At 55.4% G+C, this 22402-nt stretch overlaps 2 protein-coding genes across 8 annotated transcripts in view; one reads left to right on the plus strand and one right to left on the minus strand.

The window, feature by feature from the left end:
- Positions 1–10719, minus strand: part of SPATA21 (spermatogenesis associated 21) — a 37977-nt gene extending 27258 nt beyond the window's left edge. The window contains exons 1-2 of one of the 5 annotated variants that reach the window (XM_058675764.1): positions 10585–10702; positions 1226–1353 (exon numbers count right to left, since the gene is read on the minus strand). Coding sequence is in view for 1 of the 5 variants with exons in the window: in XM_058675748.1 (XP_058531731.1) it covers positions 290–412 (123 nt within the window). In the remaining 4 variants the exon portion in view is untranslated. Of the gene's footprint in view, positions 1–289; positions 517–1225; positions 1354–2877; positions 3111–6757; positions 6887–10584 lie in introns of those variants that run through there. The other 4 variants (XM_058675774.1, XM_058675753.1, XM_004592432.2 and 1 more) reach the window with 4 other exon arrangements.
- A 43-nt stretch (positions 10720–10762) lies between these two features.
- On the plus strand, positions 10763–20932 carry NECAP2 (NECAP endocytosis associated 2). 3 transcript variants are annotated; one of them, XM_058675787.1, is made up of 8 exons: positions 10763–10895; positions 12679–12779; positions 14836–14940; positions 15018–15099; positions 15862–15970; positions 17972–18155; positions 19040–19121; positions 20569–20932. In XM_058675787.1, exons 1-8 carry the CDS (start codon positions 10804–10806, stop codon positions 20615–20617), a joined length of 804 nt encoding a protein of 267 aa, XP_058531770.1. In that variant the 5' UTR covers positions 10763–10803; the 3' UTR covers positions 20618–20932. The 3 variants fall into 3 exon arrangements, with proteins under 3 accessions (XP_058531770.1, XP_004592386.2, XP_058531777.1); XM_004592329.4 differs by having other exon boundaries at positions 17972–18149; positions 19037–19121; XM_058675794.1 differs by having other exon boundaries at positions 10878–11018.
- The last annotated feature ends 1470 nt before the right edge of the window (positions 20933–22402 follow it).

The raw sequence follows: 22402 nt of genomic DNA on the forward strand, positions 1-22402 counted from the left end.
GGGGACACTCAGCCAGACTAACGCAGACTGGGAGTGGCTAGGGCCACATCTGCCATTGTTCAGCCAGAGATACCCATTTAGAGCCTTGATGCAGCCATGCCTGATGCTGATGGGGGATCTGTTACCCAACTTGAGGCATTCTCATTCTTGTTTCATCCAGTTGGAACTGGGTTTCGCACCACCTGTAGCTGAGAGTCTGAATTGAAGCAGAGGAGGGGGGAGCCCACGCAGGAAAGGACAAGGCACCAGAAGGAGGTGGAGGGGGCCGACACGAGGTGTGGGCACCCACCTGACCCACTCTGGAGAGGGCTGGCTCAGCATCAGTTCTTGTTAGGATAGGCCTCAGGCCAGGGCTCTCCTGGACCCCCGGAGCCCTGGGCCTCCCTTCTATGTCCACGGGACCAGTGTCCATCAAGCCAGGGCCAGCAAGGGTACTGAGGAAAGTGCATCGGCTGATTGGCCCCCAGGAGAACTCCCGGTGAGGCTCTGCCCAGTCTGTTAGCTCAGTGATGTGTCAGCCACAGCCACGCTGAGGATCCTGCAACACACAGGTCATAGGCCCTACTCAGCATGGCAAGGACGGGCAAGAAGCCAACCCAGACAGCTCGCCTCCCACCGCTCCTGGGCTCCCAAGGAAAAGGTAGCCCGGGAGATCGCAAAGCCACCAATGGTGCTTGCTGGAGTCAGGCTTGTGAAGTACAGGGTTAAGCAAGAGGAAATGGGCCGTTTCCTACAGGGACCCCCTCCCAGCCTTTAAACATTCCCTGCACCTGAGCTTTTAACACGTTAAGGGAAGGAGCCCAGTGGGAGAGAACCGGAGCTGGGGACACCTGTCTGTCTGGCCTGAGACCCCAGGCTCCCCAGTGGCCAGCTGCAGTTTATCCAGGACCCACGTCTTGCCCTGGGCTCAGCTAAGGCCATTCTGAGCAATGCTTGCTGCCTCTCCCAGTCTCACAGTAGCACACCAGATACAACCACCTGTTTTGCAATCAAAGTGGACTCCTGCGATGAAACCCCGCCCACCCACAGCCACTGCGCATGCCTCCCTGGTCTGACTCCCTGACAATCTCCACCACACCATCCCCTAAGCTCCCAGTCTCAGTCGCCAAAGCCCCTTGAAGCGACGCCAATGCCACCTCCACAGGAGCGTCACTGGTGCCTTCCCACTGTGAGCGCCTGGGGTGACTGTATCCTCGCCCAGCAAACCCAGATGACCTTCCAAGACCTTGATGGCTCCTCCTCCTCTTTGAGTCACGCCAGGCCGGCCAGCATCCTTGGAGGAATGGTCTGTGAGCTGGACACGGAGGTCAAGGGGCTTCTGCTCACAGCCCTAAGAGATGCACTGCCGCAGCGCTGTATTAAAGATAGAGAAACTGGGCTCAGATTCGCTCAAGTGTCTTACCCAACTGCACACGGCTATCTCGTGGAGGATGGACTCACACCCAGGTGTGTGGAGACGCAGGTCAAATGCTGCTGGAAAACCTGCATGCCACACTGGCATCCCTGAGCCTATTCTTTTCTTTGTAAGAGTAAACGGTTTTGAAAGTCAGAGTTACAGAGAGGGAGAGACAATTTTCTACAGCCTGGTTCATGCCCTTGATGGCTACAACAGCCAGCACTGCAACAGCCAGTCACAAAGTTCTTGGCAGGAACTTGGGTCTCCCACCTGGCTGGCAGGAGCCCAAGCACTTGAGCTGTCTCCTGCAGCTTCCCCAGGCACATGGGCAGGGGAGCTGGATTGGTAGCACAGCAGCATGTGGACATGAACTGCAGCCTATATGGAATGCTGGCATTGCAGGCAGCGTGTTGACTTGCTGTGCCACAACACTGGCTCTAGGTTACTTTGCTTGTGATCCAGCGTCCTGCCACTGCACACCCTGGGAGGCAGATGATAAACATTTGGATCATTGCCACTCATGGAGGCAAGCGGCACTGAGTTCTGGCGCCCTGGCCTTGGCCTGGCTTAGCCGTATCTGTTGCAGAAATGTGGGGAATGAACCAGCCGATGGAAGATCTCTGTCTCTCTTCCTCTCAAATAAAGTGAAAAAAAAAAACATTTTATAAAGATTTATTTATTTATTTGAAAGAGTATCAGAGAGGAAGAGTTAGCTAGGGATCTTCCATCCAGTGGCTCACTTGCCAAATACCTCAATAGCAGGGGCTGGGCCAGGCTGACACCAGGAGCCAGGAACTCCATCCTGATCTCTCATGTGGGTAGCAGGGGCCCAAAGACTTAGGCCACCTTCTGCTGCTTTTCCTGGCTCACTAGCAGCGAGCTGGCTGAGGAAGAGGGCAGCTGGAACCCCCAACCATCACTCCAATATGGTATACCAGTGTCACAGGCAGCAGCTTACCTTGTGCTACCATGCAGGGCTCCAAACTAATCAATTGATTATGGTTATATCTAGCGATATGACCTGTTCGATCCTAGTTGCTCTGTTTCCAGCTCAGTTGCCTGTTAACGAGCCTGGGAAAGCAGCAGATGATGTCCCATGCACCTGGGCTCCTGTCATCCATCTGGGGAACTCCAAAGGAGTTGCAGGCTCCTGGCTTCAGCCTGGCTCAGCTCCAGCTGAGTGAACCCGTGGTGGCAGAGCTCTCTGTAACTCTGCCTTTCAAGTGAGATATGATCAGATAAAAATAAAATACCCAGCAAAGCCAGCCCCGCCCAACTGTCCAGACTGACTGCTCATCTCACTATACCATCTTGCCTGAAAAGAAGCTTGAGTGGTCCCTTCGATAGCTGAGTCCACCTGCTGGTGCTGCAAAGGTAATGGGGAGACGGGGCGGGGCGGTCCTCATGGCTCCCAGTTGAGCAGGGACACCGAGGACACTGCCCTACCAGCTGCTGATCCCAATCCCACTTCCTCCTCTTACCCCTTGGGTCCTTTCTGTAAGTACATAATAAGACACCAAACTTCCTAGGAGGCCTCCCACCCCAGCCTCCACAAGGACAGCTCCAGCCTCTCAGGGGACCCAGGCTCTCACTTGGAGTGGAGGAGTCAGGGACATGCCCAAGTCCCGCTCACTCCTGTTGGAGCTCCTCTCGGCTCCCTGGGCCCTCTGCCACAAGGGGGTTCGCCTGACTGTCCCCTTTTCCTCTGAGCCTTGCTGTGACCCATCTGGGGAAAGTCTCCCCCAGGACTCTGCACACACACCCCTCCCATTGCCTCCAGCTCGGAGCCCTTGGGCCCCAGTGTTCTACCAGTTGTGCTGTAAGGGGGCGGGGGGCTCATGGGAGACCATGTTGCCAACCGACATGATCCAAACAAGAGGGAGCCCCCATTGTAGGGGGGCAGGAAATCCCAGGATGAAATGGGGGAGGGGGGCAACATTCCTGTTCCTTTTACACTCCACACAATTCTTCCATTGAAAGTATAAGTTTAAAAAAAATTAAGTTCAATGGCATTTGGCATTTGACGGAGTTGCACAACTGTCACATTACAATTTCAATTGGAAAGTCAGCTATACAGAGAGGAGGAGAGACAGAGAGGAAGATCTTGGTCCGTTGATTCACACCCCAAGCAGCCACAACGGCCGGTGCTGTGCCAATCCAAAGCCAAGAGCCTGGAGCCTCTTCCAGGTCTCCCACACAGGCACAGGGTCCCAGGGCTTTGGGCCATCCTGGACTGCTTTCCCAGACCACAAGCAGGAAGCTGGATGGGAAGTGGGGCTGCTGGTATAAAAACCGGTGTCCATAAGGGATCCCGGCGAGGACTTTAGCCACTGGGCTACTGTGCCAGGCCCCAATTTCAGAACCTTGAAAATAGTTTTATTTTACTTGAAAGTCAAAGTCACAGAGAAACAGAGGGAGAGCCTGAGTAATCCTCCATCTGCTAGTTTGCTCCTCAGATGGCCACAAGGGCCAGAACTGGGCTGGTCTGAAGTTGGAAGCCTGGAGTTTGTCCCAGAAGTTGGAAGCCTGGAGTTTGTCCCAGGTCTCTCACGTGGGTACAGGGTCCCAAGGACTTGGGCCATTCTCCTCTGCTTTCCCAGGCCAAAAGCAGGGAGCAGACTTGGAAATGGAGCAGCTGGGACTTGAGCCAGTGCTCATGACGGATGCCAGAGCTACAGGTAGAAGCTTAGCCTACTATGCCTCAGGGTCAGCCTCCAGTGACTCAATCTTTTTTTTTTTTTTTTTTTAATTTTATTTTTGATGATTTTTACGTGGTTGATCAGGGTGGGAAGGGTCAAGGATCAGGGGAAGTGGGCAAGACCATTGTTGTTTCCTGTACCTGGGGGAGGGGAGGGGAGGATACAATGGGAAAGACCACACCCAGCCTCCCCAGTACCCGACGTCATTCCAGGGTTCCCATTGTGAAGCAGGTTCTGAGGGTTCTGCTCAAGTGGTTTCGATATTTCTCAGATGATGTTGATATCTCTGCTCCAAGGATGAGATTGTCTGACATTGGTCGATTGTCTGACATTGTCCACCTCAGAATCTCCATTCGCCCAGAAGTTTGCTGTCAAGCCTCACTGGGGTAGTTGGTCAATTTGTTCTGCCTTCCTTACCCTACACACCAGCAGGTGCCATGGCCAAGCCCAGCCCTGCCCACCACATGCTCGACCCTCACATACACCATGGGGAGCTGAAACCCAGTCAGAGCGACCCCTGATAACCCCCACTGGACCAGACCCCAGCTCTGATTCCTGTGCCTGCCAGTCAACTACTCTGGTCTGTCCCACATCCCATTGAGATCTCATACACATTATTGGGCATTAAAGCCTAACTCAACCCAACTGACACCACCCTCATGCCAGTGAGTGCAACCATGTGTTCAGCCAGGCCCACCCCCAGTCCTGGTTCTCATGCTCACCAGTGGGAGCTGCAGCCCATCAGAGAGGTGCCCACATTCTCCCCAGTGGACCCACTCCCTGCCCCAGATCTTGTACTCTCCAGGTGGTTCTGCAATCTAGCTTGGCAGGACTTGCCCCCCAGTCCCAGAACTTGTCAGCTGCTGCTGCGGCAAAGCCCAACCCACTTGCCCTTATTTGCGCTCATGCCTGTACCAGTGGGTACTTTCAGTTGGCCCAGCTGGGTTCTCCTTCTAACCCAGTTCACACGTAGGCCAACAGGTGTTGTAGCCCCTGCCCAGCATGGTCTGTCCCCAGTCCCAAGCTCTCATCATCACGAGCAGGAGCAGTGGCCCAGCAGGGGAGTCCCCATTACTTCCTTACCAGGCTCCCACATCTCCCCTCTGTCATGCGTGTGCTGGTGGGTATTGTGGTCTAATCTGGCATGGACTGTCTCACCTCAGCGTTTGTTGGTGGGTGTTGAGGAGAGTGACCTCTGCTTTAAAAGGAGGGGGCACCACAGTGGCTTAATACAGGCTATTGCCATGCCAGCATCCCATAAGGGCACCAGTTCAAGTCCTGGATGCTCTACCATCGATTCAGCTCCTTGCTTGTGGTCTCGGAACACAGTGGAGGACAGCCCAAGACCTTGGGCTTCTGCACCTACATGGGAGATCTGGAGGAGCTCCTGGCTTCACATTAGGTCAGCTGCTTTTAAATAAAATCTGCCTTTCAAATAAAAAGAAGTAAACCTTTAAAAACATTTCCTATGTATTTGAAAGGCAGAGTGACACAGTCCCGCAGAGAGATCTTCCATTTGCTGCTAGTTCACTCCACATGGCTGCAGCAGTCACATCCGTATCAGGACTGAGCTGGGAGTCAGGAACTCCCCTGGCTCCGCATGTTGGTGGTCGAAGCTCGATGACCTGGGATCTCTTCTGCCCATATGGGATCCCGGTGTTTTCAAGGCGAGGACTGTAGCCACTAGGCCATGGCGCCGGGCCCCGGATGCCAGTTCTAATACCAACAGCCCTGCTTCCCATCCAGCTCCCTGCTTGTGGCCTGGGAAAGCAGTCAAGGATGGCCCAAAGCTTTGGGACCCTGCACCCGTGTGGGAGACCCGGAAGAAGTTCCTGGCTCCTGGCTTTGGATTGGTTCAGCTCTGGCCATGTGGTCACTTGGGGAGTGAATCATAGGACGCAAGATCTTCCTCTCTGACTTTACAATAGAAATAAATATTTTTTAAAAATCATTTTTTAAAAAAGGTGTGAGTCAGTACATTCTTTAAAAAACAAAACAAAACAAACAAACAAAAGGCTAAAAGAAAAAAAAGAGAGAGTGTGGAGGCCTAGGGCTCTAGCCAACACTCCCATGCAGCATGTGGGCCTTGCACACAGCAGTTCCAGCTGTTTGAGCTTGGCACCACGATGCCTGCCCCTGGGGGGACACCTTTCTAAGGGGCCTCACCTGAACAATGGGGAAATGCATCCTGAAATGTCTATGATGGAAGTGGGGGTTGGTGCAGCATTTAAGTAGCCACCTGGGAATGACTGCACATTGTTCTGTCTGAATTCAAGCCCAGGCTTCGCCCAGACAGTAGCTTCCTGCTAACCGGAGCTGTGGGAGGCAGGAAGTGAGGACCCGAGTCTTGGGTTCCTGTCACTTACAAGAGAGACTTGGGTTGTATTTCTGGCTCTCAACTTTGGGGAATGAACTCTTTCTCTATCTTTCAAATAATAATAAAGAAAAATTTCCATGGTTGTAGGACAACACAACAGAGAAAGATAATGACTTATATTTCTGGAGGCTGCCAAGTAACGCTTGCTCAGATCACAACCCCCACCCCAGCCCTGGGCCTACCGAAAGCAGCTGGCTGCGGCCCCGACTCCATACCTGCCCCCTCTTCATATGCAGGATGAACTCAGTCTGAGTCGCCAGGCTGATGAATGCGTCAGGTAGGTACACCGGGAGGAGACACCAGGCCAGCTCTTCTCAGCGGCTGTGGGTTAGGAACGCCTTCCAGCAACGTGCAGCCAGCCAAGGGACTAGAGTTGGAGAACGAGGCAAGGGACTGCTCAGCCTCCTCCAACTCTGGGACAGGCTTGTCCTGCATCCACCCAGTCCCCCAGTGAGGATGACAATGGTAGCCTGCTGACCTCACAGGGACACTGCCGGGGTAACCTCCCCACGACAGCTTTCGCTGACAACCCCAAGCCCCAGCACGTCTTCTCTGCTCCCACTGCCCCTGTGGATTTGTTGCTGCTGTTTTAAAAAATTATTGATTTATTTATTTGAAAGGCAGAGTTAGAGAGAGAGAGAGAGAGAGGAAGGGAAAAAGAGAGACAGAGCCCTTCTATTCACTGGTTCACTCCCCAATGGCCACAATGGCTGGGGCTGGACCAGGCCAAAGCCAGGAGTCTAGAACCTCATCCAGGTCTCCCACATGGGAGGGGCCCAAGCACTTAGTCCATCTTCCTCTGCTTGCCCAGGCACAATAGCAGGTAGCTGGATGGGAAGCAGAGCAGCCAGGACTTGAACCGGTGCCCGCAGGTGATGCTGGCACAGCAGGCAGTGGCTTCATGACTGTTTTTCTCTACCTGCTCTAGTCTATGAACTCTAGGAAGGCAGGAGCTGGCTGAGCTTCTTTGGATGGGTCCCTGTCCACAACACGTGGCACATGGCAGGCACTCAATGCCCGCTTGCCATTGACAGAGCGAGTGGATCCTAGTGGGCTCTGGACACACACTGAGCTGGCTGCTTCAGCAGAGCTGGGACTTCATGGCTCATGACAGGGAAACTTTCCCACCTGCGGCAGTAACATGGTGAGGTCCAAACCAGTGGGGGTGCGCTGCCTACGGGCTGGCGAGTTTCCGGAGTGGAAGTGATGGGACTTGGTGTGGGTGGTGACATCATCCCAAAATTCTGCTCTTGAGAGCTGGGCTCAACGCCTTCCCGGCTGGAAGTTCCTCTGAGACACCGTATTTTCCTTTACTTGTTCAGCACACACTGATGCCAGGAGCCACAGCATGGGAGAGAAATCCTGCTGGTGTCTCTTCAGAGCATTGCTTCTTCAGATGGAATGCGGCCATGTGAACACACACACACACACACACACACACTTACTCCATGCCAGACCCTCAGCCACTGCACACAGGACTGGACAGATGCGGGGCTGTGTTCACTCCCTGGGGAGGCTCACAGTCAAGTCTGGGGCGCCAAGAATGCTGAGAATATGAATGCACAGATCATCCATGGCGCTCCCTTCCCCTCTGTTCTCCATCTTTTTTTCCAGGGAGTTCTGTCTCCACTGCTCAAAGACCTTTGGAAAATAAAAGAAGCAAAGAACTGGAAGGAGGCACACTCATTTCCTGGGCAACTCGTCAATTTCTTCCTCCAAGAGGAGCATCTTGGCAGGGTGCTGGAGTCTGAGGCTAATTTGGGGCCATTTAGGGAGAGAACCAGAGGATGGAAGATTTTTCTGTCTCACCTTTTCTCTGTTGCTCTGCCTTTCTAGTTAAAATAGATAAGTATTTTAAGAAATTGTGGGCCTAGCACGGTAGCCTAGCAGCTAAAGTCCTCACCTTGCACACAGCAGGATCCCATATGGACATTGGTTCTAATCCCGGCTGCCCAGCTTCCCATCCAGCTCCCTGCCTGTGGCCTGGGAAAGAAGCTGAGGACAGCCCAAAGTCTTGAGATGCTGCACCGTGTGGGAGATCCAGAGGAGGCTCTGGGCTCCTGGCTTCAGACTGATGTAGCTCTGGCCGTCACGACCACTTGGGGAGTGAATCAATGGATGGAAGATGTTCCTCTCTGTCTCTCTTCCGCTCTGTATATCTGACTTTGCAATAAAAATAAAGAAATCTTAAAAAAAATTGTAAGGGTACAGTAGCAAGCAGACTGGTGCCACCCGCTTGCCATGGTCCATGAGCCAGTGTGAATGCTAATGAAGGCTGTTGATGTAGGCACAGCCGCAGGCACAGGCCTACCTGGACCAGGCTGCTGTACCCACCAGCATATGTCAGAGCCAGTACTGGAGGGGTTGTTTTCGGGCCAGGCTAGGGGGCCTGAGGAGCCGGTACACCACGGCACCCTGGTTCAGGCTACACCACTCACTGTTGGAAAGATCCACCAATGACTTCCTTCATCTTATGATGGTATCAGAAACATCAGGATTTCGGATTTTAGGGAACAGAACCTGTGGCTGTGTGATTTGGCTTTGGCAAACAGGTTGCATAATTAGACCATGAATATTGCTGACTCCCAAGAAAAAAAGCCAACAACATCTCAGAGTAATGATAACGTTCTGAAGGACTTAGCTATTGGTCCTGAATGCCAGTTCTCCATAACAGGGATCACTAGATGAGACAGAGAGTACCGGGGCCTGGTGAGACGACTCTGTGGCTAAATCCTCGCCTTGCATGCACCAGCATCCCATATGGGTCAGACTGTGTTCAGGCTGCCCCATTTCCCACTCAGCTCCTTGCTTGTGGCCTGGGAAAGCAGTAGAGGTTGGCCCAAAGTCTTGCACCCATGTGGGAGACCTGGTAGAAGCTCCTGGACCTGGCTTCAGACTGGCTAAGTTCAGGCCATTGCAGCTGGTTGGGGTAGTAAACCAGCAGACAGAAGATTTCCAGCAACTGCAACACAAACTGATTCCCATATATGATCCTCACACTGGCAGGTAGAGGGTTAGCCTGTTGAACCACCATGCCAGTCCCCTGGGCCGAACTTTTTGTTTTTACTTAAAAAAATAATAACTAATTAAATTGAAAGGAAGAGTTAGAGAGAGACAGAGAGGAATCTTCTGTCTGCTGGTTCATTCCCCAAAGACAATCAGTGGCCAGAACTGAGCCTGTGAGAAGCCAGGAGCCAAAGCCATCCTCCACTGCATCCCCAGGGTATAAGCAAGGATTGGAAGTGGAGCAGCCTGTACTCAAACTGGTGCCCACATGGAATACCAGCACCACAGGTTATGAATTTACAAGCTACGCCACAGTGCTGGCTCGTGAAATTTTTTTTTTTAAAGATTTATTTTATTTTTATTACAAAGTCAGATATACTGAGAGGAGAGATAGAGAGGAAGTGGAGCTGCCGGGATTAGAACCAGCGGCCATATGGGATCAAGGCGAGGACCTTAGCCACTAGGCCACACTGCTGAGCCCTCGTGAAATGTTTTAAAGAAAATTCTTTAGTTGAGAGACAGTGTGACAGAAAAAGAGGGAGTGAGAAGGGTGGGGGGGAGAGAGAGATCGATCTCCAATTTGCTAGTTCATTTCCCATATGACCCTAACAGGTGTGTCTGCAGCAGCTGAAGAAGCCAGGAGTTCCTTCCAGGTCTCCCAGACGGATGGCAAATCTTGGGGCACTTGGGTCACCCTCTGCATCTCTCCCGGTGCACTGCCAGGAGCTGGGTCCCAAGTGGAGCTCCTGGGACTGCACTGGTGTCCCAAGCCGTGGCTTAACCCTGGAATTCTTGGCAAGTTACTCTTGCCTCTCAATTTGACTTCTTAGCTTACAACTGTAGATCTCTAGGTCACCTGGACACACAAATGGGTTCCACCTCCTTGGCTTGTGGGACAAGTGAAGAATACTCTAGAAACAGCTTCAGAGAGAGTCTTCCCGTCAGGGGAGGGGTGGACATTCACTCAGAGACAGACCCGACTGGGCTCGAAGGTCAATGGGCGAGGCAGTGGGAAGGTAGGTGTCCCACAAACAACCAGATCTGGGGTTACGATGCTGGGGGCGGTGGGGAGACCTTACTGAAGCCTGGTCGGCCGCCCAGGGTACCTGGGAAATGGCGGAAGCCTCGGGAGGACCCGGTCCTCGGCCAACCGGTCAGAATGGGGAGCTCCGTCGCCGCAAGTCTCTAGCAGAGGGCGCACCGGCGAGGAGGTGCGGGAGTCCCACCAGTTGCCGCTCTAGTCAGAGCTTGGTCATAGAGACGCTCCGCTTCCGGCCCCGCCAAGGGGGAAGGAGCCGGAAGTCCGGCGGACTCTGGGCGTCGAGATGGAGGAGAGTGAATATGAGTCCGTGCTATGTGTCAAACCGGAGGTGCACGTCTACCGCATCCCGCCGCGGGCCACCAACAGAGGCTACAGGTACCCTCCGCCGCCGGACTTGCCCCCTCGTCCCCGGCCGCCCCGACACTCCCACTGAGGCAGCCGAGGACGGCCCTGACCAGCGTGGGTGCCAGGGAGAGGAACAGCTGCGGCTTCTTCCAGGTCGAGGCTGGGGTGGGGGTCTGGCTATCTCGGGGGACACACGGGCTCTGGGCGGCGGGGAAGGCGTTAAGGTCGTGTTGGACGTTTGGGGGACCCCCCTCTGCCCTCCCACTCGTGGACGGTCGAGCACCCTAAACTTGGCAGTGGTGGGTGGGGGTGTCACAGAGCTTTGTATTGCAATGCCCGAAGCGGGAAGCGGGTTGGGAGCTTGGCTCGAAGCAGGGGCCTTCTCTCCCCAGCCAGGCTACAGCAGGTGGAGCAGCCCTCCACCCCTCCACACAGCAGGCTTCCGCCAAGACAGGCTTGCAGGTGGCTCTCGGGGTGTCCCGGGAAGGGAACTGGGGTCTTCAGTGTGTGTGTATGTACCCCACTACGTGCGTTTCCTAGCACACACCCCAGGCCTTTCGACGCCACCGAGGGGTGATGGTTGAGGGGCGTGGCTCTTGGATTCGCGTATGTCCGAGTTATTTGGGGGGCGGGGGTTCAGGGTCAGTCTGCCCCGCAAGAGCGAGAGCGTCCACCTGCCCCTTCTCCCCTCCCTTTCCCCGTTGTGTTGATCTGCTCTCATACACGACTAACTGCTGAACGGATATTTCATTCCACACGGTCACTGTTTCCATGACTTAATTCTAAAATAGTACGGAAACAAATAGCAGAAGCACCTTTGCTTTCTGTAGTCCAGCTGGAGTTGGACCACACAAACCAGGAGTGGTCACCTCCCTGCCCCTGTTGTGTCTGGCGTGGGGTGAATGTTGGGGCCGGCTGGGGTGGCATGGTGGCATGGGGGCAACTGTGGCCCCTGCACTTGTGCCTCGGAGTACCCCGTAGCCTGAAGCTAAGGCCTGCAGCCCTCTAAGAGGAACTGGAAGTGGGGCTGCTGCCCCGTGAATTCGAAGTCGGCATGGGTGTGGCCCTCACAGCTGGCATGTGTGTAGGCACTTCCAGGAAGAGCCTGCTGGCAGCACCCACACTTATCAGTACCCAGGGATTCCCGAGCTGCTGCTGGGAACTGGAGCCACGGAGATGTCCCTTCTGCAGGCACAGCGTGATGACTTCACTCTGTCCTCACACATCTGGCCGCTCTCCTCCCCTCGCCCCTCAGCCACTTCTCTTTCCCTCAGAGAAGGTCTCTGTGGTTCCGTACAGTCAGCCCAACCCAAGGGCCAGAGAGCAGACCCCACAGTGCTTCCTCTGCAGCAGGAAGCCGGAAGGACGTCCTGTGCTTATGAGGTCTCCCTGGGCTAAGACACGGATGTGCAAAGTGCACCTCACAGGGTTTCTGTGTGACCTGCAAGCTAAGGATGGATAGTTTTACATTATCAAATGATCAGGAAGATTTTAAGGAAGAATATTTTATCATGTGTAAATGCTATGAGTTGCAGACTTCCGTGTCTGTGTGGTTCAGGAGGGGGTCGCCATGGACAGATTTCCTAGCAGCACACACGTGGCCTGACCCTCGCCAAGCAGCAGCAGAGCTGCCTGCCTGTGACCGCAGCTACATGGCCCATGTGGCTGGCAGAGCCAGCAGTGGCAGGTCTGGTCTCTCATAGAAGAAGGCTGCCCACTCGAGGCCCCAAGGAGCAGCCCCCCACCCCATTCCCAGCACAGCAGGAATAAGCAGGCGTGTTGGTATGGGCTCAAGCGGTTTCTGTCACTGTAGGGCCGCCGAGTGGCAGCTGGATCAGCCGTCATGGAGTGGCCGCATGCGGATCACAGCCAAAGGGCAGGTGGCCTACATCAAGCTGGAGGACAGGACCTCAGGTAAAGGCTGGGGGGAGGGGCTAAGGCCATGCCTCTGCCTCATGGAAGGGACAGTTCAGGCCTGCACAGGTGGCCTGCAGGCTGGAGCCCTGGCTGGACTCCATTCTGCTGGTTAGTGGTGGAGAGCATTGTCACCTAAACACTAGCCAAGGGCTGTTTGCTGTGATGCACAGGGAGGTGTGTGGGTCGGACCCAGCAGGAAGCAGGACGCGGGAGAGCTGGCCATGGAGAAGAGGGGTAAAGGTGCCCAGCTCCCTTGGTTGAGCACGGTTCATAGGAATTCTGTTTATCAGCTTAGTGGTGACTCCCTGAAACTGGCCTTAGCCTTTGAATGAACTGGAACCTCTGTCACTCAGCTCTTTGTGTAGTAAGAGGACAGCCCAGCTGGGCTGCAGAGAGACAGCTGGCAGGAGCGACTGCTGCGGAATCCTCTGGAAGGCCACCTCTCTGGAGTCATCCCAGCCTGAAGCTGTATGAGTGGGGCTAGTCAGGCGCCTTACCACGTTTCTCTTTCCTGTTCTGTAGAGTTGCCCAGTGTGTAGCACAAAGCACGGATGGACAGGTGGGGTTGGCTGACATTGGGCACCTGCGGCCTCTGTTCAGTGTGTGCACAGATCCTCACAGGCTGATGGGGACCCCGAGGGAGCAGATGCCTTTTCCGGTTGCTTTCTGGACTGCAAGGCAGCCCAGAGCGGGCACTTGCCCTTCTACTGTTGCTTGAGTGTTGGTGACACAGGAGCCTGGAAAGGCAGTGACCGTGGCTAGAGTTTCTGTGAGGCCCAGGAGAGTGGCCATGGTCTTGGGAAACTTTGCAACCGTGATGTCACAAACGCTGCTCAGGGCTGGGTCTCCCCTGAGGCCCACCCTAAGGTGCCCAGCTGAGGGTCATGCTCATGCCGCTGTTTCCATGTGAGAGTGAGCAAACCCCAGCAGGCCAGAGAGCACAGCCTTGGTGCCTCTGGCATGTGGAGCGGGGTGCCCAAGGTGGGTCTTCTCGTGTTTCCTGCAAGGGGGAGGAACAAGACTGCTCCCCATGAGCACCTGGGTCCAGGCCCTAGGAAACTGCATGGGGCAGAGCACTCGACAGAAGCTGCAGGCTCTGGGGCTGTTGATGGTCAGTCAGCTGGGCTTGATCACAGCATGACCTGCAGTTCCCAGAACACAAAGTGTCAGGCTTTAGTCCTTAGAATAGCACGTGCCTCGCCAACATGGTCGTTGAGTGACCAGAGCTCCATTGAGAGCCCCTCCTGCTCTGCTGTGGCTCAGAGGGGACCCTGTGGGCGTGCTTCTGGTTCTCCCTCCTTTCTCTAGAGCCTGCCAACCCTTCCCCCAGCCCTTCCCCCAGTCCTAGGCCTTTCCTGAAGAGGTGACGCCTAAGTCCAGGGCTCAGAGCCTTGCTTTAGGCGAGGAGTGGAAGTGCGTGAAGAAAGCAGGACAGGCAGGTGGCAGCTGCCAGGAAGGAGGGCTGGCATTAGTGGGAGGGAAGCCAGAGAAGTCTGACTCCTTTTGCTTGTGAACTGATCTCAAGGTGGAATGTGAGCCCAGTGGGCTGGATTTGACTTGGAAGCCATGTCTGATGTCAGCCTTCCTCAGTAGTACAGGCAGTTGATGTGGGATTGGGCCATCGCTTGGGCATCCTCATCCCACAGCAATGGCTGGTTGGGGCTCAGCTTCCTACTGATGCTGGCCTTGTGAGGCAGCAGGTGACAACAGCCCGAGGACTCCGGGTGCTGCTGTCTGGTAGACGGAAGCCCCTGGCTCTGGCCTGGTCCATCTCTGGCTGTTGCAGGCATTTGGAAAGTGAACCAGTGGATGAATGGTCTCTCCATTTCTTGTCTGTCTCGCTCTCCCGTTCAGTGAAAAAACATAAATAAGTCATCAGAAATAAGTCTTCCCATGCATATATTTCTGTGTGTTCCTTTCAGTGATAACAGATTTAGTTTGCATCCGTCTGCCGTGGCGTGTTGCAGGTGCCTGGAGGGATCCAGGCCTGGCTGTGCAGTGGGAGCAGCAGATGGGTGGGCGGGGCTCAGGACGCTGCTGCCTGTGCTTGCAGGGGAGCTCTTTGCTCAGGCACCCGTGGACCAGTTTCCAGGCACCGCCGTGGAGAGTGTGACGGATTCCAGCAGGTACTTCGTGGTCCGCATTGAAGATGGCAATGGTATGTGTGGGGTGGGTGTTGCTGCCCTTCGAGGGTTCTCAGCTATGACAACGGGGTTGACTGTGGCTCTTCCCCAGGGCGACGGGCATTTATTGGAATCGGCTTTGGGGACCGAGGTGATGCCTTTGACTTCAACGTGGCGTTGCAGGACCATTTCAAGTGAGTAGTTCTGGGGGGTGTGCTGCTTCCTTCCTCTTCCCAGCAGAACCACATTCCGGGCGAGGAGTCCTGAAGGTTGTGCGTGGTTTGTCTGCTGGCTGCCCCCGCTCTGCCATGAAGGCTGCATCCACTCCACCCCCAGGTTCTGGGCCTGCCTTCAGGATGTCACATCGCCTCCCTTACCAGGCCCCTGTGTAGGCTCCTGGGGTGTGGGGCTGGACTGAAGGAGCAGAAGGTGCCCCTCTGCCATTCGTGTGTCGCCCTCCAGTTCTTTTCTGGTATCCTAGTCCTGGTGGCTGCTAGGTGGCACTGCTTGAGGGGCAGGAGGACAACTTTGCACTGCTCCTGCTCCAGGCCTCTTTTTTCTCTGTGTGTCATGAGCATCGGAGTATATGTGGGGACCATGTTTCGCTGCTTACTTCAGTTGAGAGCCTGAGTGTTGCTGGGGTGTAAAGGGCCTGACCCTCATATTTCCTGGAGGCCTGGGTCGCCCCCTCTACCTGTAGGGTCTCACCCAAATCCCAGAGCAGCTGTTAGGGCCCGTGGAATCTTCCACTCTTTGTGCTGGTGAGGAAATAGATCTGAGTGTGAGGCTGTAGGGGTGGGAGCTGAGATCTGACGTCCAGCCTTTCTCCCCCGCCTTCAGGCGCTCTGCCCATGGCCTTGGCACCAGCCCCTCCTGTACCATCTGTGGGCAGCATGAGAGGGCAGCTGCCCACAGGGCTGGGCTCACTCACCCCTTCTCTTCTCTTCTCTCCCCAGGTGGGTGAAACAGCAGTGTGAATTTGCAAAACAGGCCCAGGACCCAGACCAAGGTCCCAAGTTGGACCTGGGCTTCAAGGAGGGTCAGACCATCAAGCTCAGCATTGCCGTGAGTCCCTCCTGCCCTTGGATCTGGCAGCCTTGGTCACATGACTCATGTGACCGTCTGTCCAGAGGCTGTCACTCTACACGAAGTGGCACTGCAGATGCACGACAGGTGCCTGTGCTGGGTTTATACCAGGGCTGCACAGGATGCCTCTGCTCATGGAACTCACAGCTGAGCAGGTGCACAGGATCACAGCCTGGCCCCAGAGCTGTTTTCCCATGAGGCGAAGGACACAGTCTGTACTTGGGATGGCCAAGGAAGCCTTCCAGGAAGAAGCAGCCTGTTAGCGAGGAAAACGAGACCAAGTGGTGGTTCGGCAGAGGAAATAGTGGGGAAGGCTGCTGAGCTGAGAAGGAGCATCAGCCCCACGCAGCCAGAGCTGGTATTTGTGGGCTGTCAGAGAGGGTGAGCAGGGGTCAGAGTGCGCCTCTGCATCTGGGCCTGATGCCTTGAGCACGGAAGGCTGGGAGGGCTCTAGGCGGCAGGCGTCGAGGTGGGCCTGGGCAGCATGGCAGCTTCTTCCCGTGCTGTCGTCCTGGCTCCAGGGGTCTTCATTCTGCACTGTTCTGCATCTGGCATTTCCATTGCATTGCAGAGTGGGCACAGGCAGACTGGGCTTGGTCACCAGGGCTGAACTGGGTCTGGCTGCAGGGCAAGACTGGGAAGTTGGAGTTCAAGGCAGGGTGTGTGGGAACCAGGGACTGAGTGCACCGGTTGTTTTTGAAGACATTTTGTAACTCGAAAATAATGCTCTTCTTCTTTACTTCCCATTTCTTTCTCCTCTTCTCTGCTTCCTGCTGGTGGTGACTTGGGACCCTTGAAGGTGGCCGCGTGGCCCTTGGGAGAAAGCACAGGTCCAGTCCAGTGGCCTGGTTGGGATATGACTCTTTCTGTTGCTTGGCGGAAACTAACACTTACTGCGCAGCAGCTGTGGGCCAGGTGTGTGTCCAGACGATTCTCACGGACGTGTGCGTCCCCCCTCAAACTGGAGCTTCGAGAAGTGGGGGCGCTGGTGAGGGCACGGGAGTTGTTCCGTGACAGGTCTCGGGAGGTCAGGACTGAGCCTCATGCTGAAGCTGCTGCTTTCCTCCCAGGTCGCATTACGTGCCCCCCGTGCCCTCGTGCCGCTTGCTGCTCCTGCCCTGGTGCTTGGTTTTGTTTTGTTTTGTGGTAACATTTTGTGGAAGTACAGTCATCATACTTAACAATGTGGAAATCGGAAGCGCAGAATTCAGTGTACCTCAGAAAACTGAACTTGGCATCCTTGAAACTCACACCCACATCCAGCCGTGGAAGTGTGTCTCCACTCTGGTGGCCCTTCCCCGTCGCCGCCCAGGGACTGGCCACCCCAAGTAGCTACCACCCACAGGCTTTGGGGGCCCCACACTTTGTGCTTATTAACTTTGATGAATGGAGTCATGCACCTTTTTGTCTCACCCAGTGCTGTGGGGGCCACCCACCTGGTCATTTGGCACTCTTGCTGGAGTGTGTGCCTCTGTGAGAAATGCCTTTAGCTTGCTTCGCTCTTTCAGTGACAGTGGGCACTAGGGTGGTTTCCAGTGCGGGGCCGTTGCACTCTGGTGGAGTTGGAGTTCATGTCTTGGGGTGCACGCATGTGTGCGTTGCTTTTGCTCTCTGTCTAGCATGGAGCTGTGAGGTCCCAAGTCCCTTTGTGGCGTTTTATAGAATCTTTAAAGCACTTTGCTCTGAGCAGCAGCCGAGCCTTCTGGTTGCTCAGTATCTTGTCGGTGCTTTGCCATTCTGAGGGTATCTGACGGTGATGTTGGAGTGTTGCTCTGTATTTCCCTGAGGATGAGTCGATTCGGGGGCTGGATTCTTAGCCATGTTTGTGGTGGATGCAGGCTGCTGCGTCGGCCCTGACTCCTGACAGGGAAGGTACCAGGTGGCCCACATTTGGGTGTCATGGGGACTGGGCTGCCCTCGCCGTTCCTGTGGGACTGCGGCTGAGCTGACTCATGGGTGCCTGTCTCTCCTTTTCTACAGAGCATGAAGAAGAAGGAGGCGGCGCCTGGAACTCCCCGGGCCCGTCCCGCCAGCGTGGGAGGCCTGAGCCTGCTGCCCCCTCCACCAGGAGGCAGGACCTCGGTCCTCCTCCCTCCCCCTGGGGAGCAGGTGTCTGGGGGCGGATCCCTCGGTCAGCCAGCCGTTGCTCCTGGATCAGGTCAGTGTGCGGGGTGACTGCAGAATTATCCTCTTGGCAGCTGGGTAGAGGTGGGGCGCACGCTCACTCACGGCCTGCGTGATGCGAGGTGGCTTCCTTTGCAGAAGCCTTGACCTTGAGCAGAGTTTGAAGGAATACGCTGGGGGTGGCAGGTGCTGGCATCTCAGACACGAGAGCGCTAACCAGGCTCGGACTCTGGCACCTGGTGCTGGGCCGTGTTCGGGGCTGCCACGGGAGATACAAGCAGTGGTGGGAGGTGATTGGAGATGCGGCTACAGGCCGAGCTCAGTGAGGTGGTCAGCTCTGGGAGGCTGGAGACCGTCACTCTGCGGGCTGTGCTAATGGACTCTGTGGGGACCTTGGGTCCCAAGAGACCCAGTCTCGTGCACTTGACATTGACTCCTTAGACTGGGTCGTTCTCCATGCAGCTCTCATCAGGTCCAGGTTGTTGGTGGCAGCACCCAGGCCAGAAGCCTTTCTGCTCTTCCGGATCTGAGTCCCCGACATTGTCTTCAAGCCCTGTGGGAGTGCCCCAGCTGGGACGGGGTGGAAGCAGCGATCAGGCACCCCTCTGCCAGGCAGGGTGGCATCTATGTGAGGCAGGTCCCGGGCTCAGGTGGGAGAGACAGGTGTTGTGGGAGTCACCCTCCTAGTGTCCCTCCCCCACCATGAGGCTTTCTGCTTCAAGGGCTCTCCTGAGAAGATGCTGGGGACCTGGCAGGACACTGGGCGCAGGTTGTCCAGAAGTTCTTGTGCTGCCTGACAGATGAGAGTCCCATGATTTAGGCACTAAGGTGGCCAAAAGAAAGCTCTCCGACTGCCCCGTCTCCAGCTCTGACCTCTTGTTTGCTTTCCTCCCTATCCGTTGGACTTGGGGACATCAATAGGAGGTGCCAGTGTATCCTGGCCACAGCCCAAGCCTGCCGCTGCTGCTACTGCTGACATCTGGGGCGACTTCACTGCATCCACAGGGTGAGGAGGGCCACACTTTTTGCCAGGGCTGTGTCTCTGAGCTCTGGGGTTGCTCCTTGTGCTGCCCCTGGTCCTAGGATGTTCACAGAGCTGCCGGAGGCAGCTGGGGGTGACCCTGTTCTCTCCAGGAAGGCTGTTTGCGGCTTTCTGTTGCTAGGCAACCAGGGCTGCCTTCTGCAAATCTCACTTAGTGCTTTGGTTTCTCCTCAGTCAGTGCTCCTCCATCTCCAGTTCCTCCAGCATGCTGGGCTGAGGGTTGAGATCCCCCTCCCTGTGGGACCTCTGAGGCCAAGTGTAGCCTTCTCTGACTCCCTAGGATGCTGCAGTGGCTGGAGCAGAGCCATCCCAAGTCCAGGAGCCTCGTCTGGGTCTCCTACACATGGAGGTCCAAGGCCTTAGGTCATCCTCCACTGTTTTCCCAGACCACAAGCAGGGGTGCTGGATCAGAGGAGGAGCAAACAGGATATGACCCAGTGCCCATGGGGTGCCAGCACTCAGCCAATTGAGCCAGTACCCCAACCGCACCACGCCCTTTTTGTGTTTCTTTTTTTTTTTTTTTTTTAAAGATTTATTTATTTTTACTGGAAAGTCAGATTTACAGAAAGGAGGAGGAGGAGACAGAGAGGAAGATCTTCCATCCACAGGTTCATTCCCCAAGTAGCTGCAACGACCGATGCTGAGCTAATCCGAAGCCAGAGCCTCTTCCATGTCTCCCACGTGGGTGCAGGGTCCCAAGGCTTTGAGTCGTCCTCGACTGCTTTCCCAGGCCACAAGCAGGGAGCTGGAAAGGCAGTGGAGCTGCTGGGATACGAACTGGCACCCAGATGGGAGCCCTGTGCATGCAAGGCAAGGACTTTAGCCACTAGGCTAATGACCCGGGCCCGTGGGCCATGGTTTCTTGTCCCTATTGCTTCACTAACTATCCAGCTCTCTGCTTGTGGCCTAGGAAAAACAGTGGAAGATACCTGAAGGGCTTGGGCACCTGTCATCCCTATGCGAAACCTGGAAGCTCCTGACTTCTGGCTTCAGCCCAGCCCTGGCTATTGTAGCCAGGAGAGAGAACTAGTGGATAAAGATGCACTTTCAAATAAATCAGTCTTTAAGGCACACATTCATCAGTCTGATGTGACATGCTGGCATTGCAGGCTCTGCACCAGCACCTCCCCCACCTGCTCTGGACGAGCGTGCCTGTGTACCAGTCAGTCTTTATTTACAGAAACACAGGCATGATGCGAAAACTTACAATTAAGTTTATATTAACTACATGAAGCAGGGCCAGAGTTGGTCCCTGGGCTGTGGTTTGTTGCCTGCTGCCGGAAACAGTTAAAGTTTAACCTAATGTGCCCGGGTGGGGGAAGCAAGCTTTCATCTTTGTATTTCCCACATTTAACACCTGTCACCCTACCCCCACCCTTGTCTCCAATCCCTCCCTTTCTCCCCTGAACAGGTCGACTTCGAGCCAGCTTCAGCCAGGAACGAGCTGGGTGCAGTTCTGAACCAAGCATGGAGCTTCCGGCTCCTCTGAGCTCTGGAAGGAGCTACATCATCAGGGCCCCCACAAGGAGGAAGAAAGCGTCCCTGCCAGCCCGTCAGGGTTGTTGCTCTCTGCTTCCCCAGCCTGGCACTTGGGACTCTGTGCATGTGGCAGGAGTACCAGCACCTGTCACCTGGATGGGAGTTGAGCACACATCCAGGACACTATAGATGTGCCAGGATCCCTGTCCCTGTCTGTCCTCTTGCTTGAGAAACTGGAGACCTTGGCTTTTTCCATCCCACTGACTCCTATTAAACCCAAGCCCCCAAAGCAGTCATGGGCTGCGTGGAATTGACCACCCTCCTGGGGCTTGCAGCTGTCACCTCCTGGCTGTTGGGCAGGGGTTTGTCCTGCAGGCTGAGCCCCTTCAATCGGGCCTTCTGCTCTCCAGTGGGCTCTGTAGATCACAGCTGGAATAGGCCATCGGCAGTGCTGGAAGGATTAAACAGCTTTGTAATATTTTCAGTATTTTACCTTCCTAATGTGCTGATCGGCACTCACTCCTTGCTGTGTGGAAGGAGGGACCACTCCTACCTGGTGCTGCCCCGAGCTTCTGGCAGTGGTGTTGGGCTCTTCCCCCCGCCACCCCCCGACTCTGCGTCTGCCAGGCCAGGTGGGCAGTGCAGAGTCCAGGCCGCGCTGGAAGCCAGATGGACCAGTGAGGGGCTGGAAGGGGAGGCCATTGTCGTGGAGTGGGGGGGGTTGGCCTTTCTGCCCACGCTGCCCATGTGCTCAAGGGTGGACGGCTGGTCAGCTGGACAGCCTGTCTTTCCCTCAGGTGGTTTCTCAGTGTCTCACCTGCAGGCAGCCTCCTAACCTCTCCTCCCCTGGGGACTGTGAATAACCCCTGAGGAGCTGCCTGACCCGCAGCCCCTGGCTAGCCTGGGCTGCTGCTGCAGAAGGTGGTAGCTTCGCTGAGGGCCCTCTGTAGTCCTACTCACATGCACTTACCTCTCAGTGAAAGGCTCAAGACTGTGAACTGAAAGTGTTGGCCTTTTTGTGGGGCCAGATTTTTAAGACTAAAAAATAAACATTTTGCCTTGACACTGTGTGTAGGTGGTGAATGGGCTGCCCGCCTTCCAAGGACTGTGGTGTGCTGGTTAAGCTGCCACCTGGGGTGCTCACCTGCACCCCTTCAGATCCAGCTCTCTGCTGGTGTGCCTGGGAAGGCGGCAGAGAATGGCCTACATGGGAGGCCCAGGTGGAGTTCCTGGCTCTGGCCTTGGCCTGGACCAGAACTGGCTATTGTGGCAAGTGGGTGAGCAAACCAGTGAGTGAAAAAAAAAACCACCACCTAGAATGCCACATCTGAACTCGGCTGCCCCTCCTATCACACTGTGTATCCAGATTTCCGTCAGAATGGCCCCATTACCTTAATGCTGTGGCAGGTTCTCTGACTCCTGCACTGTTGGCATGAAGTTGAAAGGCTGCTTGGGTCCCTTTCAGGGTGGCTGTTTGGGGGGGTGAACAAACAGATCTGTTTTTTCTTTCTGTAACTCAAAAGGTTCCAGGGCTCAGTGTGGTAGCCTAGTGGCTAAGGGCCTCACCTTGAACGCGCCAGGGTTGCATATGGGCGCCAGTTCTAATCCCGGCAGCCCTGCTTTCCATCCAGTTCCCTGCTTGTGGTCTGGGAAAGCAGTCAAGGACAACCCAAAGCCTTTGGACCCTGCACACGTGTTGGAGACCTGGAGGAAGTTCCTGGCTCCTGGCTTTGGATTGGCACAGCACTGGCCGTTGCGGTCATTTG

The sequence above is a fragment of the Ochotona princeps genome, chromosome 2 (assembly GCF_030435755.1).
Source record: "Ochotona princeps isolate mOchPri1 chromosome 2, mOchPri1.hap1, whole genome shotgun sequence".
NCBI lineage: Eukaryota > Metazoa > Chordata > Mammalia > Lagomorpha > Ochotonidae > Ochotona > Ochotona princeps.

Bases quoted from the DNA above. Each gene is read 5' to 3' on its own strand.
- NECAP2 (XM_058675787.1), top strand. From the start codon at position 10,804: ATGGAGGAGAGTGAATATGAGTCCGTGCTATGTGTCAAACCGGAGGTG. The intron at 15,100-15,861 runs GTGAGTAGTTCT...TTCTCTCCCCAG, and splicing joins GCGTTGCAGGACCATTTCAA to GTGGGTGAAACAGCAGTGTG. The intron at 19,122-20,568 runs GTGAGGAGGGCC...TCCCCTGAACAG, and splicing joins GACTTCACTGCATCCACAGG to GTCGACTTCGAGCCAGCTTC.